Source organism: Trichoderma asperellum, chromosome 5 (assembly GCF_020647865.1).
Source record: "Trichoderma asperellum chromosome 5, complete sequence".
In the NCBI taxonomy this organism is placed as follows: domain Eukaryota; kingdom Fungi; phylum Ascomycota; class Sordariomycetes; order Hypocreales; family Hypocreaceae; genus Trichoderma; species Trichoderma asperellum.
The window spans coordinates 1,004,239-1,024,096 of record NC_089419.1 but is presented as its reverse complement, the minus strand read 5'-3'; the positions used below and the strand labels follow the sequence as shown (position 1 = coordinate 1,024,096).

The following is a 19,858-nucleotide window of genomic DNA, read 5'->3' as shown; positions in this document are numbered from 1 at the left end:
TCTACATATTTCAAATCTTCCATCTGTTACTATCATGACACTCATCAAGAACTCTGAGATTTCTAAGCTGCACTCGGACTTCTCCTACATCCAGGGCAAACGTGAGCCATTCGCGGCCGTCCCGTGGCGTTGAACAGCCATGCGACGGACATGTAAAGATTGCGGCCTTAAAAAAACACCGCAACACCGCAGCGGACATAAATTGTATTTTTTAATTCGCGGGCTGCTTAGACTAGCAGAATCAAAGCCCGCAGGAACTCTGAGACCCACTTGATGGAACATTCGTTGCTGGCGCCATGAGCTTCAGCCGCGGCACAATGACGACAGATCTCGTTGCTGATTACTATTCAGAGCACTTTTTGATTAGTCGGACGGACTATGATTGGCCCATCTTTATTAATGGTGATAGAGCAAGACTATAAACCTTCTAGCTCCCGAGGCACATTCCTAGTGCAAAGCGATTAAGAAATATGTAAACTATTCGAACAAACACCACTGGATGGGCCGACTATTAGGAAAATCCGAAGGGTTCCATCTCAGCTCTACCAATGTCGTAACTACGATGCCGTAATATTTCCGAGTCGGAGTTAATTGCCTCGCCGCTTAACGTAATTAGGAACCCGTAACTCTGGTTTGAGGCTTCGCTTTTACAAATAGGAACCCATGGCAGCTGAGTAACTGAAGTTGATTGAGCGCATAGACTATTGACTGATGATGTAAACGTGTATAATTGGTTTGATTCATTTAGGCAAGGTATATTTGGAATCGGCTGCATGTGATGCTGCAAGCACAAATCGCGTGGAATTGGACGCACTTAGAGAATGGCATAGAATATTGTTCATTGTTTTACTGATCAAATGCCAATTTGAACCAGCCCTTGCTACAATTGTCACATTCCAAATAATAATGACTTGTTGATAATCATGTAGCACACATGTATATATAGAATTAAGATTAGTAATGTGCCTCAAGGAGGTTTGAATATATGGACTGCATCAATTCCTAATCTCTCGCAGAATCTGGTTCTTAATATGTATATCCCAGTTTCTGATTGGTTTTTAAATACGCTTAGACACAAACGCCGATACTGAACTGGCACTTTTGTCTACGCAAATCCATGAAGAACCATAGTGGCATACATTGCTAGAATAGGTCCTATCATCACGAAAAAACAATAATGATAAGCATCTCCGCTGCCCCTCTGAGCTAGAATCCTGGATTTACTAATTCTGAAGTTGTCTAATTGTATTATCAATCATGACTACATGCTTACCTGGCCCCATCGACCCATTGACGCCAACATCTTTCACATTAGCGTTGCATTGCTGCCACCAGGTCCTCGCTTATATGCCCCCTGCGCCGCATTCGAAGTTGCGTGGAAATTGGGGACTTCCATATTGCTCGATAAGATCGCTCTTCTTGATAGCACATCGTAGATCTAACCACTCCGATGCACCCATCCCCAGTCTATCACAAGCTGTATTTTCCTCATTGCTCTACCAAGATGACAACAGGCCGGGAATACGAGCAGCCTTTCTCAGGAAACTGCGTAAATTAGTTTGGCTTTTAGGATTGCTATCAAATACACTTCCATCAGTCACCTCACGTTGGCGAGTATAAGTACCCTCAACACGACGACGGTAAGCATCCATAAGCAGGATGAATACGTTAACTTCTGGCCTGTCGTGAAGCTATGTATTCTGGCTGAGGCAAGTGAAAGGTACAGAAGCGTGTTTTCTTAGAGCCCTGATCCAGATAGGGATTCGGCCTTACCGAAAATATTCTTTTGTGGGCTTTCTAATACGCTTTTTAGCACTCGCGAGAGCAATATGAGTTGTAGAGCATTTGGCGCATCGTTTCAAAGCTACCTCAAATGTCCCTTTTTTACACGAATTGCAATGCGTATCCATTGCGAGGGGTTTTAGTTTTACTGTATGAATATTCCTGAGTAATCTGTATTCGTGTACTCTGTGAGTATATCGGAAACAGAGGTAAAATGGCCATACACCACCAAACAAGCATCAATTTTGCGGGGTTTTTAGATCAAAGCAATAAGCAAATGCTGCTCACAGACACCTAATTGTAATACAGATATACAGCATAGGCAGTTATCCTTTCTAGATTACTTTAGCTTCGTTAACGTAGTGTGCTTTATTATTTAATCATAAAAGCACACGCACTCTCACCAACCTTTCCTCATTACAGTTTCAACATTCTTCAACCAGCCAAAAGTATCTGGCGATTCTTGCCAATTTTAGACATTGGACCGATTGGACGCGCGAACTTATACGCCTTTTTAACCACATGGGATAAATGCCATTCCAAGCTAAGAGGTTAAATAGTTGGGTCTATCCCTGAGAAACTCCCGCATTATAAGCCGCTGGATTTGAAGAGACATTTAATTCACAAGCAATTAGAATAAACTTTGTAAACAGTATGTCTAGAGAATAATATACACGCATTCTATAAATCCCTAGGCCGCCAAACATTACGCCTCTCGAGTCTCAACCCCTTCATGCCCTCACCCTATCACAGTAAGCGATACTAGCCATGGCCTTAAAACACATTCTTCAACGGATGCGCCCAGGCAACACGCCCGGAAAATGGCTCTTCTGCGTCCAAAAAGTTAAAAGCCAAAGCTGCACTGGCAGCCGGTCCTACTAGCCAGTTGGCATGGATATTGTCCATAAAGTTTGGCACCAGGAGGAAGCGGGCTACCAGATAGTACCAGATATTAGCCCAAGCGTGAATTCGTGTAACGCTCGCAGAGACAGCCGCATCACGACTGAGAGGTGCCCATCGCTCATTTTTGTAGCTCTTGTACATGTTTCCTAGAGAAGAAACGTCGGGACGCTTCGAGGGCCCTGAAGAGGCCACCAGCTCTCGCAAGTGGTTGACCAGAGACACCACGTCTTGGATGCCGTTTTGGTAACCTAAGCCAGCATTGGGGCACGCCTTATGGATAGAATCTCCCGCGAGTGCGATGCGGCCCCAGCCCCAGTTGTTGCAGATGCCCTCCTGCAGATCCGACATGCCGCTTGTCATTCTCTCAGCAAATACGTCCTTCACGGTCATAGTTTCATCGAGGTGGAAGTCGGCAAATCTGCCGGCCATTGCTTGGACGTCTTCATCGGTGTAGAATGATCGCTCCTTGGTCGGCTCTGGTAGCTTCTCGTAAAGGAATATCCAGGCGCGTTCCTTGCCGCTAAGGTACATGATGGACTTGTCTTTGCTTTGTGTTTCATATCCTTCCCCCGAAGCTGTAGGTCTGGGAAAACTAGCCCACATGCACCGGTAGGTGGACGTATATGGAAGCTCGGGGTCCCATTCTGCGTTTGGATTCGCTTGTAACGCCAGTTTCCTCATGATTTGCCGAGTCTTGCTATTGACGCCGTCTGCGCCAAGCACCAGATCGCCTTCATAAACGCTTCCATCCTCACAGAAGACTTTGACCCCATTTTCATCTGATTGGATGTCCGTAAGTTTCTTGTTGGTTAAAACATTGTGCTTGAGCTTTTCAGGTAGCTGGTCGTAGAGAGACTGGACAAGCTCTGCACGGTGAAAGGCAGAAGGTACACCACCGTGGCTGAAAACTTGAGTTAGATCATTTGGTGACTGGAAAGTTGTCGAGACGCCCGGTAGACTACTCACTTCTTCTTCGACTCACCAAAAATATCCGGGTTATCCTTGAACTGGTGGCCATCTGGAGTGAAGCATTTCTTATGGTTTACTTCGGCATACAAATCTTGCAGCTGATTGAGCAAACCAAGCTGATGGAAAACCCGCAAACTACTTGGTGCTAGAACTAGGCTGGCGCCCACGTCAAGTGCGATTTGACGGCTTCTTTCGAGGACAGTAAACTCCATACCCGCCTTACACAAAGCGTGTGCGGCTATTAACCCTACAGGGCCTTGTAAAAAGAGTTAGTTCATAAATCTTAGTCTTTAGGATGCAAAGTTGCGTACCACCGCCGACTATGACGACTTTGAATGATTTTGCCGCCATTTTGTGAGATGATGCTTGAGTGTCTGAAAAAGAAGGGCTATTATGTTCAAATATGTATGTTCCTGATGCAATTTAAAGTTCTTGATAGTAACAGAAGTCTGTCTCTCATTTATATGTCTACATCATAGGCTTATGTATGTTCATCTCAGCGTAAGATATTACGCGTGTATGGATAGACCCTTAGTATTCCAAGCCACCTCATCACCGGACAGTAGTGAAACTCCGACTGCGATGGGTTCATGTCCATGTGCAAGGCCAAAAAATACTATTCGTCTAGAGGAACAGACCCGGCGGACGGACTGTCCGCTGAAGTACAGCACATGGCCAGCATGCGATGTCCATGCTCGCATGAGCCACTCCGCAAGCTCTTGGCCATGTTAGGCAATACCGCTTAGCTGAGGCAGTAGCCTTTGGCACTTTAGAATATGAGGCCGGCTAAACGGGCTATAACGTTGTGGCAGAGAACACCAGGATACCCTCGTTTCGGTAGATCAGGAGCCAGTCCACGAAATCCGCATTTGCCAATCCGCATTAAACTCGCATACGGGGGAAGCTGTCAAGCTTGTCATGATGTTCGCCAATACTTGCAAACTTTGCAACTGAGAATTCGCTTACGCACTATAATCCAGGGTTTACTGTAAGCGTGATGGGCTGCTGTAAGTATGTATATTACTTGGGAGACATGTTTAAAGTGCTTAATGTAGCGAAATCGTCTCTACAAGTATAAGGACATTACTTACCTTGCGATTATTCCATCTTAAGGTTACGTACCAGTAGGTAGGAAAATATACCACTTTGCGTAAGGGCATTACGTATCCTTTACATATCAATGGTGCTGTGATTCTAACAGCTCTCTCCAATGTTGTAACAGGTCAGCGTTGCAGCAGTTCCTGTAAACGGTTAGAAAGCCGAGGGCTTAGATTTCCCTAATTACCCTAATAAGCTTCCCCTGATTGGCTAGACAAGGGATATAATACAACGCAAGCGTTGAACACACCTCCACTGAAAGCCTCCCTTTCAGATTGAAACCTCCCTTTCAGATTGAAATTCTAGCTTTACTATTAAAAACTGGATCTTCAAACTGAGTGCCTTGGCCTTTGCCCCTATTTGCCGCGGAATGGTTAGATTTCAAGGGGGATCCAATCAATGACCCTGCCTCTATAGATCAAGTCTTGCAATGCTCAACGCAGCATTCCATCCTGCGGGCCCATGACTATTTCACTTTTTTTGCTTGTGGCGGAGTACGGAAGAAGGTGGTCGGCTTTAGAGATACTACCCGCGAAATGCACCTATCTGTTAGGCAACAGCATTGAAGTAATTCTAAGCGCGCGCTTGGTATGTTGTCACCGAAGTGGATATTCTCATTTGAGTTACAAAGCCGAGCAGCAATGTCCCTTGTACAAAATGCCACCAAATGTACATCGTAATGCGAATAAAGGGGCCATTGGCATGGACCAAGTATATTGATGCGCGCGTCAATTACTAAGCGGAGTTTACAGATCAGTCATAAATCTGGCGACATGTAGTCGTATTTGAGCCCAATTTTTATAGGTGTTCTAATTGTTACATTTTGATGACAAAGGCTATTCTTGTCTTGCGAGGATTGTGCCGGTTCGCTGTTGGAGTAGAAGATGAGCTTCCTCTTCTTGTTTCGTAGAGATTCTCGTCTAAAGAAGAAAACAATAAGTTGAAGACAATTATCCTCAAAGTGATGAACATGAGATTGGTGTAAATAGGCCATGCAAAATTAGAGTTAAAATATAGTAAACGCGTATATATGAAGTTCGTGTAACCAAGACATTGCACCTAGAGTGAACAAACGGATCGCCAGTGTTTTTGCCTGTGAACTAACGTTATATTAAAGTCTATTCGGTTATCCAGCATCAGTTCATTGCAAACCCATCTTATCCGGACCTTTGTATCTCCTATAGCAAACTCATCCATATACCGCTTACTAGAAATGCTCTGGCGCTATTGCTTGTGAAGATTAATGACGCCTTAAGTGCAAATGCCAGCAGATTCTTAGCTGAAGCTATTTTCTACAATTCATCATAGTTCCCAAACTAGAGGTAGACTATGATGTGCGACTCGTTGAATTTGGTGAAAAAAGGTTTAAATTAAATTAAATTAAATGTACAATGAATAACGCCAATGTAAGTACTAAAATATATATCCGCTGCATTGCGTAGTGGCAGTTTCAGTGCTACGTAGACAGCTTAAACATGCAAGGCAAAGTTGCGAAACTTACGGTGTAAGGTTGGATAGTATAGTGAGGAATAGGGCATTAAGTAGTCCGTGTTTACCAAAAGAGAAGGAAAAAGGTTACTTAAACCCAGGCCTGATTGACCTAAGTTAAGTGGGAATACCGCCTGAATGTTAAAATATACTGCCTGAATAGCAATACTCTTATATTAAAGAAGTAAAATAAAGCTATACAAATAATTCTTTTTTTTATTTTCTTATATTATTCGCCCCTACCCTATTATTCTAATATTAAGCCGTATAAAACCCCTACTGATACTACGCCATACCCCCTGTATCATAGATAGAGAGAGAATATTTTATCGAGTTATACTACGGCTTGCAGCGGAATTAATAAGACAATTAGAAACTACAGTATTTCCAAAAGAAGAAAATTATTCCAAAATGTCCTTATCCCCGACTTCGTCTATGTACTTACTTGGTTAGAAAGTACCTGAACGCTTTCAGTTCCACATTAGTCTCCGGGTTTCTAAGATCGGGTTCTGTCCACGTCAGGAAGTTCTCGAACCCAGACTTCTCAAGAACTCTCTGACTACCAATGTTGTCCGAGACTGCCCACGTCACAATCTGCTCCAGAACCGGTCCATCTCTATCAAGGAGTGTGCGCACATCAACCTCAATCTCCGCATCTTCTCGCGGTAGATTGCGCCACATGTCCAACCATGCCTGGAGAAACTCAGTTACAATACCCTGATTCCAGAATTCTTTACGAATCATGTAGCCAATTATTGGCCAGCCAAACATGGAAGTAAATCTGTAGCAGCCGCCGGTACCAATCATCTCTCCCGTTTCCTTGAGACAGATAGCAAAATTAAACGTTCCTTCATCCTTTGGTGGAAGGAATAGGTCAAGCCTTCGCTGCGTCTCCTCCATATCTTTGTCGATTCTCCCCTGAGGGTTATTTGCCATTACTTCCGGCTGCGTGCGCAACACGTGCAAACTCTTAATGTCCTCGGGAACAATAGACCGAATAATTAAGCGACTGGTCGTGACTGGCTGACGGCTAGAGTTTAGTGGTGTTGGACGGATGGGCAAGGTCGTCTTCACCAAAACTCGGTCTGGCTTGGAATTTGGTAAGGATGCCATGATTGCTTCCTCGCTTGCAGAGGCTTTAGATCTGCCGATGAAAGTAAACCTGGACCTTCGTTCCAGACAACCTGATAACTTTCATATGGGCCTCCGCCTGCGTTTTTATACGTTGTTATGTTTTGTACGCACCATGTTATAATGACTCAGACCTTCTTTCTCTATAATTGCCAAAATAGACATAAGAAACGGGCTAATTTCCACCCGACTATTACAGTGGGTGCTAATTGTACAAAGGACTTTTCCGAAAGAAATGCCTCACCGCCCATTGTGGTATCACTAAAGTTAGGTCTCCCAAGCGAGTAAAAGCTCTTTTAAAAGAAGCGGTTTAATTTCCTCTAACAATCCATAAGCAAATACTTAACACAAGTGAATATTTAGGTACACTCTATCTTCCACAACATGAATAAATACCTCAATTATATATATATTTATACAGTGAAGTCAGACAATTCTATAATCTCTGGTTATATATATATATATATATATTCGCTATGCTTTACATACCCTAAAACAGTCCTGTTACTCTGTAATAAGTTGTAGTGTAATGTCTTAGCCCCTACTCTACGTCCTAACTATTAGTTTAATTACTAATTGCCGGCGCAGCATAGAGCCCTTAAGACATTAGACTCAAACGCAATACAGGCTCTATTTTAGGAATAAGAATAGTAGGTACAAACAGCATAGAGTGCAGTTCATGAAATTGATTACTTCATGTTGTATCGAAATATTGGAGGAGTAATTAATGCGTCGGGTTCCTGTTCGCTAAATAATAACTGCCCATGCTGTTAATGTGAGGTTCCCAAAACGGCCACAAACATAAAGGGAAACATAATATAAATCAGCACAGTTTTTACTCTTTATTATCACTATTTCTCAATGCGTGTTTTGTTTTGAACATCCAACAATGCCTGTTTATTCGCTGGGCCTTGGGGGTATTACCACTAAGTTTCGCTCTAAGTTAAAGTCCCAGTAAAAATAAAGGCAGGAAGACCCGCAAAAGCCAAAAGAGTATTCTATAATATTAGTACATACCGCATGATATCGCCTTGTGGGAAGTGGCTCTAAAGGCCGGGATAGATGCCAGCACTACATAAGTAGAATAAAATTAAAAATATAAAAAATATATTAATAAGTTTTGTATGAAAAAAATATTATTTCATTTAGAATACAATTATAAAGGTATTTTTAAAATTAAAGGTTTATTAAAGCTTTATAAAGTTTAATAATTTTAATAAATAAAATTTAATATATATATATATATATTTAATTAAATAAAAAAATATATAAATATATTAATATTCTTTTTAAAAATATTAATTATATTTTAAAAATTACCAATTGCATATTCTAGTAGGAGAAGGCAATGAACGTATCATCTGCCTTTTCCAATGGATGAGGTGACTGTTTATGAGTAGAGGTTAACTTTGCCTCAGTGTCCTTTCTACTCGTGGTTGGTATTGTGCTGGTACCCTGTGATTCAGTAGTGCCATTCAAATGTGCGTCGGACTGGGCACCGGTAGTCAGTTGGGGTTCAGAAGTTAAGGGAACTGTCTTAGTTGGGCTCGACTGTACAGGATCGTTTATATTGGTAGTCGGTCTTACGCTACTATGCTCTTTCCCAATTGAAGTCGCCCCATTACTAGCCTCATTTCGGGAAGACTCGTAACCTGATGCTGCGCTATTACTTTGCAATAAAGTAGATGGCGGGTCATAGGGCAAAAATGTAAATTTACTTGCGGGGTTTGATGTGGTCGCTAGCCTATTGGTCACACTTCCCTCCATAGGTTGAGAAGTTGTTACATGCTTTGGCTACATGTATATATTGACTTCGGCGGAGAAATGCCAGCTACTATTGTACCAGAACCCTTAACTGACATGCCATGCCGAAAAAAATGCAGACTGCTCTTTAAAACACCATGCGAAAAATCCTAATGTTAAACCCAGCTTGCGTACTGTTGCTACACGCTAGAACATCAACTCATATGAATTTGCGAGATGGATCTGTTCAACCAAGCATACAATAGTTTTAGTCCCAATGTAAGTGAGCCTTACAACCCGACAGATGAGAAAAGCTTCAAATAGGTATTGTTTCCCATTTTATTGATGCTAAGCATCCCTGTGCATGCTTCCACCGCTAATGCGTGTGATATGGATGATCAAAGGGTCCGGATAAAGAAAGCAGGTGAAATACCACGCAGCGTCGGTATGATATGGGAAGCGGCTGCCCCCGGAATTCACCGGTGATTACATGGTGTTTTTTTAGCCCAATGCTACGTTTTTTTGACACTTATGTTGTGACCTGTAATCGTTGTACACCGAGACTTACTACGATTCGCTGGATGCGTGTGATGTGTGTCTGGAAACAGTTGATCTTCAGTGTGTCTAACGCCGAGTGCTACCTGCAATTAGAAATCAAGCTCGCCACATTGATTCACTTTTGGGAGCCGGGCAATCAATGAGCTACGAATTAGCGCCATATGTGATTAGCTGTCTATGTGATACTCAAAACCGTGCGCCTGGCTTTAATTTATACGTGTTCTTCTCGTCTCGGTTACCCTGCAGTGAACTTCAAAAGTTGAAAGATGAAAAAATAAATATTACAAAATATTGGATGAATAAGAATTATTGACTTGAGATTATATACTCCGTAGGCTTTATAAACTAGGCAGTTTCGGTAATGGTTGGGTGTCCTTGCCAGCGTGGTCATATGGATAAATATTGGGCTTGGGCTATTGATGAGCGCCCGAATGTACATATAATTCGGCCTCTGTCAATAATGATATACCGTGGATTCCACTCATGGAGCCCAGTGGCTGAAGTTTTGCGGCCTCATTTTATATCGTTGTCTATGCCGTTTCTTATATTCACTTTTAAAAAACCTGTAAGAGAATTGACTTGGATTGTTCCCGACACCCATATCCGTGTATACAAGGACAATGTTAGCAGCACTAGGTAGTAGTCTGTAGTTGAAGTAATATCATAGGCACAGAATATCTCCTCCGAAGGTCCCGGAGTGTTTATGCATCGTCAGATGTTCAAAAACCCCAAGCCAATAAGGTGATTGGTCTCCACCCCAGCTGCAGCTTAACTGCTAGCGAAATGCTTGGTCCGCGACTCCAAGCGCATAGAGTAGTATCCAGTGAAGCGAGACAAGAGCTGTCAGGTGCTCATTGGGGGACAGAAGTTTGACGATCTCCCGGGCCCCGCAGTATGACTTGGCCGCTTGGCTGTGGAACTAGAGGAAATGCCCTTTGAAGTCTTGTCGTATGATAATCATTCCACGAGTCTACTCTGGAGAATAGTCGAGTTAAACACCAAGCATTTTGTACTAGATATTGTATTTAGATATGGTATAAGGTATCATTTATCATTAACGAAAGACTAAAGCACATTTAACGACCGAATCTATCTATTATTACTTCATTTCCCCATCCATTCGCAACTTCATTAATATGGGGAACCACCCATTTTCCCCCCATGCACTCCGCTACTCAAAATCTCTCCGATTTTTCTAATCTGGTATCTTTCTATTTGTAAAGCACTATTGCCGTTTCTAGCTGCCCCAGATGCTAGTGCGCGCACAGACATCTGCAGGTGTTCACGGATTGACTGGTGGTGTAGATGAGCGAAAGCGTGCCGCTGCTACCCTTAAATCACAGAGTAATGTGTCGTTGCTTAAGCATTATTGGCGCCAGCTGAAAGCTCCTTGTTCACGGGAGCAGCAGCGGAGTGGTTATACTCAGCACGGAGGAGGATGCCCTCAACAATGGTGTTGGCCAGAAGGAAGAAGCTGTGAATGTTAGCGGGATAGTTATTTATACTATACAAATTGTCAAGGCACTTACAATGCAAGGAAGTTGAAGGCGTCAATGGCGTGCTTGCGAGAGCAGTGTCCCTCACCAGGCTTGCCGAAGCCACACTTGCCGCTGCTCCAGTCTTGAGAAGAGAAGATGAAGGAAGTGAGCCAGAGGTAGGAGAAGACCAGGTTAAGAGGAGCCAGGTATCCACGGTATCGGCCAATCAAAGGAAGGACTGAGCCAATGAGCCAGAAACCCAAAGTGATGACAGCCTAGAAAGACAAGTTATTAGTTTACAGCTCGAGGCAGCGATGTTGATAATTAGAGTCGAGACATACAATGACCTCCTGGTAGACAATGTCGACACCGCGGTAGTCATACTTGGAAAGGAACCAAGAGGCAAGACCAGTGACGATGATTGAAGAGATGAGAACCATCAAGTGGTTGGCAAAGGCGATGTATCGCAGGGTGGCGTGCTCCAGAGAACCGAACATTTTGATAGGATTAATGGTTGATGCTTTGGGTATAAGTGATGCTGATGGGTATTATTGGGTTATTATGCAGATGCTGCTAAGCGATGCTTTTGGGGTATATATATAATTAAGTGTTGGGTATCGAATTGGTTGCGATGCTGATAAAGATGCTTCTATGTCTTTCAAGCTAGATGCTTTGAATGTAGAAGAGGCTGTTGAGGCTGATGCTGAGTAGCTAAATCACATCCAGATACGCGGAGCGCACGACCTTTTTTATACCAGTCTCGACAGCCATCTCGTCCTGATACCCTCGGCCATCGTGCCGTACAGACCTGTTCATCGGATCGATGTCATCTGATGATTCGCCTTGCAGCGAGAAGGCAAAAAAATCAGAGCAGTCCAGCAAAACGACGTCATAGCATGCCACTCTCCCAATGCCGAACGATCAAAGGCCGTCCTAGCATTGGGCCATCTGCCGGCGCCGGGAGCTTCGGCAGTCGTCGTGCATTAGCACATCACAACTGGGTGATTTGTGCACTCGACATTTTAGCTGCATTTGGGTGCCCAGACCCTTGAGCTTCCCATCAGGTTAGGCCGTTGTCGTTGCTCTTTGCTGCTTGTTAACCGAGAGCATCCAGGGATTGGAGATTTCCTCGGCTAACTCGCTGCCATCCGTCTAGCCATCCATCCATGAAATGAGGCACAGAAGAGGAACCAAGACCCCAATGAGGAGAATAATGCTTGGTCTGGTTGCATGCATAATACACAACACACCTCTAACAAGCTCGGTAAATCTCGGGATCGCAAATTCTGTCCAATGATGAGTTGCATTTCGTCTTAGCGAGTGTGACCAGTCAACCAGGGCCGGCTAGTTTTGCCCAGCGCTAAGCGCCTTACTTAGTAACTCGATGAATCCGAACGATTTCCGATTCTTGGTCTTGCTCTGATGGGCAGCGAGCAACCAATCATGTTTCGCCTGCTTGACTAGAAGAGACAACAATCCTGCCCGGCTTGTGCGTGCGGAAGTCCCGAAGCATCGCTGAACTCATTCCGCATATCGGAGATGGTTTGCAGTTCGGGCATGGCCTTGTTCGATCTTTGTTGCTCTTGTTTGTTTCCAACGTGAGATTGATGACATTTCTGCGGAGAGCGGCTCGGTGGTGGTCGGGATGTGATTAAAATTTTTCTTTTTCCGAATTATCAGCCAACACGGCTACGTTAACGACGTCATACCAATCAATGCAAAACGGAATGAAGGGAATCAATGTTAGCCAAAAGCTTCGAGTTTTGTTTTGCGATGCTCATTGACCAACGCAACTTAAGGCGACAGCTCGTCCATTCAACGTGGCATTGCCCGGGCGCGATGCAGTAATACTCATGTATCACAATCGTGCCATTTTTCTGTTCCTTTCTTAAGAGACTCAACAGCTGCCGTTGTCAATAATTAGTCAATAGGTCTGCGACGTTGACCAAGTCTGTGCGACTTTGCCTTCTTGCCGGATCGTGAGTTCGCGACTTCGCGATTGTTAGCGGCAACGGCTGGAGCGGGTATCGGCCATCAAAACATGCTTCGTCTCATTAGCCTCCGTGATCGAACCAGTACCGGATCACGATCGAACTCACGAGTCATTGGTAGACAGTCTTGCCTCTGAAGGGTTACATTTGAGAAATTTCTCCCGCCCAGTAGAGGCTAAGAGGTGTTCCGGAGCTGCCGGCTGCATGTTAATGGCAGCCAGTAGGCACATTTTATCCTAGCCGACGATCACATAAACGCATCAGGTGGCCCATTGCACCAGACACTTTTTTTTTTTTCCCCAATGGAGGGAAATCGTTTTCGATTCGATCTATTTCATTGATGTAAAGGTTTGTGGTGGGTAATGGCGGGCATGTTGGATTGGTAAACTGACTTTCAAATACATACTATGTGTATACATACTCTAGCCCCCCACATTAGTTGGTCGAGAGGCTTAGGTAGGATTGCAAGTTCAAGAAAGTGATATTGCCATCGTGATTGTGAACTGTACTGTTCACATGTTTGGCAATATTTACTGACCGAGATGGTGAAAGTGAAAGAGAGAGAAATCCCAAGACTTGGTAGGGAGATGCAGTCCTCTTAAGCATAAGACGGAAGGCTGTGCCACAAAAGCCAATCGTTGCCACCGACATCATCAAATGCGTGGCCATCGAACTCAATCCCCAAGGGCTTGTGATCAGATTCTTCATAATACAGCAACCCGACGTCGCTTTTAATAGTTGCCACGGCCGGAAGCAATGGCTGCAGCTCCCGAGGAATGACCAGTTCAACTGCCAACGGGTTGAAGATTGTGGGAGTATGGGCCTTTTCTTTCATAAGCACGCCTCTATAGTGACGACACAAATGCAACGGCAAACACGGGATACTAATCGAAAGGTTGTGAAAAGACGTCGAAAGAGAAAACGTCATAAACTAGCTATACAGCTTGCTTCGGAGAGAGCAGCGGACGCTACGAGACCGGCAAAGAAATGCAAAATGCCCTTCTGCCTTGCCGCAGCTGCCATATTGTAAATTAAACTATATTGATGAAGATGAAATGCTACTGGCGTTCTATTCAATAAACATTAAAGTTTGCCAAGACCACCGCAGATCCGCCCTGCGATAACCGACTACAATAGTGGTCTGCAGCCTGATCTGTGGATATCCCATCCACTTTTCACTCACAGCAGCGTCAATCACTATAATACGAATCTAAAGCGACTCAATTACGCCAAATGCTGGAACCGTACGCCCCCCGGGATACGTGGCAACGACTTTAAGGAATCCAGTGTAAGAAACGAGAGGAACCCCTGCGCTCTGGATTTCTTGATCAGGTCTGATGCTGGACAGACGCAGCTCCGGTCCACCCGCAATGTTAATAATCCAATCAAGAGGATATGTATTTTTAGTTGCGGGCGATGTAAAGGTTCTGTTGGATGAGATTTTCTCGGTAACCGGCACAACGCTCTGCTCTGCCTGTTCTCCTGTTCGGCGCGTCGCAAACTTTTTGCTGCCATTGATAGGCTCGGTCCAAGTCCAGATGGAGTAGAGTTCGTCTTCAGATCCATCAGACGCGTGACCCGGAATATGAACCTGGAACCATGAAAAGCTTTCGGGGATGACTCCCCACTGGCGATCGTACCACGTTAGAGAGCGGCTTGGGTCGACGTAGACTTTTGTGCCGTTGACCGATATCCAGCCTGTTGTTTTCCCAGCCGGCATGGACCACTGGAATCCAGTTCCACCTCCAACATGGAATGTGCCAGTGCCGGCGTTGAGTATAGGAGGAGAAGACATGTCAAAAGTGAGATCGAAATCAACGTCCGCGGTGGCACTAGAGATTCGCATCCCAGAGAGTGGATCTGTTGAGCTAGTGGATTGAAACGCAAAACCCGGAACTGTGAAGTTGAGAATGCCAGTGGGGCCATATGCCTGTGCTACGGCTGTAAGGCGAGCATATTGCGAATATTGAGACGTATCTTCCAGGTCGAGAATTGAAGCTCGGTATATATTGATGAGGGCACCGCCGCCTACAGCCAATGCAGGTACGGCGTTTGCAACAACGAGATAATCTCGACCATTGGAGCCATGGATGAAGGAGGAGCTCCAGAAGGAACTACCAGTCGAGGCAGGATCGTGATTTGTTTGTGAGGTCGACAAGTTATATGGCGTCGGATAGTTAGCCTGTCCAGCACGTCATATAGAAGTTAGAATTTGTTCTGTCTTGAACCAGGAGACAGATTGAGCGGCCGTAAGACTCACCAGACCGCTAGACGTAAATCCGCTTGTCTGAGGATGAAATTTCCAGCCTGGATTGACTGCAATTGCAGTGGCAATGAAGGCTTGGAAAGCAAGCAGCTTTCTCTGTTTGTTTGAAGGGGCCAGCATCATGTTATCTGTATTCCTGCGCATGTATCTTAGTTAATTATCCAGCTGTAAGGCGTAACCAATGGCGTATAGAAAGGTGAAGAGTGATATTACTATATAGACAAAGAAAGGTGTGATCCTTCGATGGGCCCTAACACCTCTACCCCGACCCAATGCACAATTGCTACATGCAATTATCTCTCCTTGGCAAGCTTGCCCCGCAATGATCCTACCCCTTAGTAAGATGGCTCTTTTTGGAAAGGTCTCGATTTGTGGTAGCAAGACAGCTAGAAGATCGTCGAGTGACGGCATTCCGGGGTCTATAAGCCCCCGATTTCACCACGAAGGCTGCGGTGATAAACTCTAATACCTAGATTGGCTTTCTGCGGATTCTCCCTGCATGGAATTATGCATAAATTGCTAGGATGAAAGACGGGTCACTGGAGAACCTGTTAGTAAGCGGCGGCCGGGGATAGGGGGTAATTGGAGATAAAAATGCTGATAAAAGCAGGGGAAACAATTACCGAGATATGTGTTGCTGCTTGCTTCGTGTTATTAAAGGAGAGTTTGGGTCAATCGATCGGTGTAGCATGCCTTCTAACTCTGACCGCGTTTGCATAGTAATACGTGCTGCGTTCTGTATGCATGTTGTGATAGGCATCTTATTTGTCGCATATGCCGTGGATCTACCAAGCAGTTTACATTTGCTCTGCAATTAAGCTTAGCTGGATTCTAATAGGTAGATAGCACCGTACACAGAATAAGACTCAAATATCACGGCATTTGACATATGACCTGGTCATCGTAAAATCCACATTCATATAACTTTGTTTAATAGTTCAATGCTTAGGAGTCATGTTGTGTAATCTAATCTATGAGAACAGCTCACTTCGTCTCTAAAGGAGCTTGATCTTCATAAAGGTCATCAAGCAAACGGCAGATAGGCGGCAATAAGACCACCCCATCCACCCTTATTATCGGCGCTCAGCGCAGCAGCTTCGCCATTCACGGTCACCATATTCTTCACCAAGTGCGTACCAAGGTTGAAAATCTTTAATCGCTTCGGTTGGCCCTCGATGGAGACAATGTTGTCTTGAGCGTACGGGCCTGCAACACCATTAAGGCCGTTGAAGAACTGTCGCATTTGGTTATCATCGTGTCCAACGCTGGAGATGATGTATATGCGTAGCATAAAGACGTAAACTTACTTGCCAGAAGCCCAAACCATAAAAGGTCATGTCACTGCCGCCTACGACACGGAGAGACCAACCCATGAAGCATTGGATTGAGCTTCCATCGCAGTTGGAGTAATCAGGGTCAGAGTATCGGGAGTCAGGTCTAGCACATCGATTAGTTTTGTAGAGCGGTGGATTAGGCAGATGCGGGATATAAAACTTGCGTCCAAGGCGAGGGAGCCGCAGGTGCAGGCTGCCAGTATACAGTCTCCGTTTGCGCCATCAATGCTTGGACATTTTGTGCGCCAGCAAACTGATACTGGTAAAGAACGTTGTGCTCAAACGCTGTACCAACAAGCCATGTCCCGAGCTTGGATTCTACAAGAAGACCTCGGCCCACGGCAACAGATTGGCTAGTTCCGTTGGTAGCACCGCTTAGACCATCGAGATCACGGTTGACAGACCAGCCCCAAACGCTCTCCAAGTAGGTCTGGCTGTTGGACTTGAGATGCATAAACAAGAATGCGGCTTTGCACTGATCGATCGGGGACTGAGGATAAGAGCGGCACTTGGTTTCAACGGCAGAGCCGATTGTGCCACCAGCGCGGAAATGTGAGTCCCAAAGGCCAACATCACCTGGTCTTAATCCAGCTGCGTTGTTCTCGACAAGAATGGCACCGGGAAGGACATCTGCTACGTCAAATGCGATATCGCTCACCTCTATAATTCCACGGGACCCAGTGGTGCCCATCTGGAAGACAACCTGAGGATTCTTCTCATCCTCAAACGCGCTTCCGTATGCTGCAGAAGAACTGTTTTTAGTAGTTAATTCCACATGCCTTGATCTAAAAGTTGAACTTACCACTAATGGTAGACCAAACCTCACCGACAATTCTAGATCCAACCGGGACATGGATGGTGCCGCTGACGCGGTAGTTTCCAGCAGGGAAATATGTGATCCTTCGGTTGGCATTAGCCTTGAGCGCAGCGTTGATAGCTTTGGTGGCATCCGTCTTTCCATCTCCGGTAGCACCGAAGTTTCGGACACTGGAAAAGCAGCCAGAGCTGTATCTTTCGTACTGAGGTCGCGACTTGGTCCAGTAAGCGCCACTGGAATCTACAAGAGCTTGGGGGCGCGAAAGTGAGCCGCTGCTCTCGAGGTATTTGCCAGTGGTCTGATCCTTGTAAACGGTGCCTTGGATGAAGGAGCCGATTGTAGTAGGGCGAGTTGATCCCGCAAGGAGAGGATTACCGTGCGTATCAGCGACAGCATGGCCGACACGATTGAGTTTAAGGTTCTCAATGATGAGAGAGCCATCTGCGTTCTCGGTATGCTGCGATACAACAACATTGCCTGTAGAGGTGGCTTCTGAATCAATCAGGATGACCGATCCGACAGAGTTGTTTGGAGGAGCGGTAAAATTTACGCCAACGTTAACATTGTTGAACTTGACGCCCTGCAGGGATAGAGTGAAAATGTGGTCAATTTGTATTCCGGTTTTGACATTGTTGAAAGTCAGTGCACGCATGGCGTACTGCTGGTTATTCAATCGTATCTACTCGTACCATAGATATTAGCCATTGTCCACACGTTCAAGAATTTATAATGTTGGAGGAGATAGTCTGCCGACTTACACCAATATTACCCCCAGTGAACTCTAGATCGCCCATAAAAGTAGCAGAACCACCGCCTCCGCCAGTAGTTCCGTTGAAAACAACACCCTGATGTAAGCTGTTTTCAGCCATTTTCATGTGGTTGAAGCTCAGAGTCACGGCCTGGGCAGAAGGCCAGTTGACACAAGCAACAGTTGATTTGACATCTACACTGGTTGTATCAAATACGAAGTTTCGTACTTGGTAGTAAAGGTTGATGGTAGTGGGGAATGGTGAAGTGGTCGGAGAAGGGAAAGTGTCTAGGAGGTATAAACCGGAAAAGTTCTTATCAGCTTTGAGAATTGGCCTGTCCAGTGGATTGCCGACAAGTTGTGTGAAGATGTAGCTGTTAAGAGTTCGTGAAATTTTGTAAGTTCCAGAGGGGAAATAGATGAGTGCGGGCTTCAGCGTTTTCGCCGGAGGATCTCCCGGACCACATCCCCATAAGCAACGTCCGCCAGCTGAAAAGGTTAGTTGAAAAGCAGGATGTTTTTAGAATTGGGTAAATACGTACCATCAATCGCCGCTTGAATGGCCGCAGTATCGTCTGTTTTACCATCACCCTTTGCACCAAAATCTTTGACATTACGGTAAACTGTGTATGAGGAATCATTGAGAAATGGAGAGATGCCGGTATGCTTGATTGTCTCAATCCAAAAATCTTCGTTGCGGACCACAGGGTGGCATTGACCAAAAGTGAGACTGGCATCTAGAGACGCAGTAATATCACGGGTAGTGAGTCTAGAATCTTTATCAATACCAATACTCTTTTGCTGTACAAGTACAGAGGCATGGGAGAAAAAAATGGGGAGAGAGAAAAGGAGTTACCTACGCCTCTGGAGCGATTTCAATCGCAGCAGCGTTCACTGTAGATGCCACTCCAGCGAGCCACGCCAACAGTTGCGTTGCTCGAACCATGATGGCGCTGGTCTGACACTGTATGGAAGAATCCTGAGACAGCAAGACGAGTGCTAAGAAAGCCCAGGCAAACAGTCTTACTGGATTTCCTACGTTCCTCGGCTGAGCACACATGGAAAGGACGTGGGCATTTAAAGGACAAGGAATCTAAATAGACTTGATAAAATGTCATAGAGACGATCCGCAAAAATATCCGTCATTGTTACACTTTCTCCTCGCATCCTACACTTTTCCGAAGTCTTGGCTTTTCCCGGTTTCTGGATAGCGAATCGGAAGGCCCCCGAAAACAGAGAGCTGCAGGTATGGGCATTATGGTTGGTGGAATATCTCAAATCTGGGGTATTGAGAGCCGGCCCGAATGGCGCGTAGCAACAATGAGGCTCGAAATACCGGTAAAGAGTTCTTGGAGAGGAATAAGGGACAGCTTTGTTGTGATTCGTGTAAATTTACCAACGTTGTGGGGCGAATTGCCAAGATGCTGCTGTTTACTTATACAGGAACTATTGCAAATGAGATCAGTCGGCACATTGACGCTGAGTTTGGCTCTCCAATTACGTTGACCAATTACCATATGGGCTCGCTTATAACTCTAAGGTTCGAATGATC

At 45.0% G+C, this 19,858-nt stretch overlaps 5 protein-coding genes across 5 annotated transcripts; all 5 read right to left on the bottom strand.

The window, feature by feature from the left end:
• Nucleotides 1-2,556: 2,556 nt before the first annotated feature.
• TrAFT101_008494 (uncharacterized protein) lies at nt 2,557-4,005 on the bottom strand (the record flags this gene model as incomplete). Its single annotated transcript, XM_066128352.1, has 3 exons — nt 2,557-3,586; nt 3,652-3,910; nt 3,966-4,005. The coding sequence occupies 3 exons, from the start codon at nt 4,003-4,005 to the stop codon at nt 2,557-2,559; spliced, it is 1,329 nt and encodes a 442-aa protein (XP_065984470.1).
• A 2,648-nt stretch (nt 4,006-6,653) lies between these two features.
• Nucleotides 6,654-7,461, bottom strand: TrAFT101_008493 (uncharacterized protein). The gene has a single exon (XM_024906629.2). The coding sequence runs from the start codon at nt 7,351-7,353 to the stop codon at nt 6,682-6,684; it is 672 nt and encodes a 223-aa protein (XP_024762089.2). The 5' UTR covers nt 7,354-7,461; the 3' UTR covers nt 6,654-6,681.
• A 3,570-nt stretch (nt 7,462-11,031) lies between these two features.
• TrAFT101_008492 (uncharacterized protein) lies at nt 11,032-11,647 on the bottom strand (the record flags this gene model as incomplete). The annotated part of the gene is made up of 3 exons (XM_024899760.2): nt 11,032-11,146; nt 11,202-11,425; nt 11,492-11,647. The coding sequence occupies 3 exons, from the start codon at nt 11,645-11,647 to the stop codon at nt 11,032-11,034; spliced, it is 495 nt and encodes a 164-aa protein (XP_024762091.1).
• Nucleotides 11,648-14,028: 2,381 nt separating this feature from the next.
• TrAFT101_008491 (uncharacterized protein) lies at nt 14,029-15,630 on the bottom strand. The gene is made up of 2 exons (XM_024899938.2): nt 15,402-15,630; nt 14,029-15,323 (listed from the first exon to the last, which is right to left on the bottom strand). Exons 1-2 carry the CDS (start codon nt 15,549-15,551, stop codon nt 14,352-14,354), a joined length of 1,122 nt encoding a protein of 373 aa, XP_024762092.2. The 5' UTR covers nt 15,552-15,630; the 3' UTR covers nt 14,029-14,351.
• Nucleotides 15,631-16,350: 720 nt separating this feature from the next.
• Nucleotides 16,351-19,341, bottom strand: TrAFT101_008490 (uncharacterized protein). Its single transcript, XM_066128351.1, has 7 exons — nt 19,167-19,341; nt 18,849-19,075; nt 18,317-18,795; nt 17,544-18,237; nt 16,906-17,482; nt 16,715-16,844; nt 16,351-16,641 (listed from the first exon to the last, which is right to left on the bottom strand). Exons 1-7 carry the CDS (start codon nt 19,250-19,252, stop codon nt 16,432-16,434), a joined length of 2,403 nt encoding a protein of 800 aa, XP_065984469.1. The 5' UTR covers nt 19,253-19,341; the 3' UTR covers nt 16,351-16,431.
• Nucleotides 19,342-19,858: the final 517 nt, after the last annotated feature.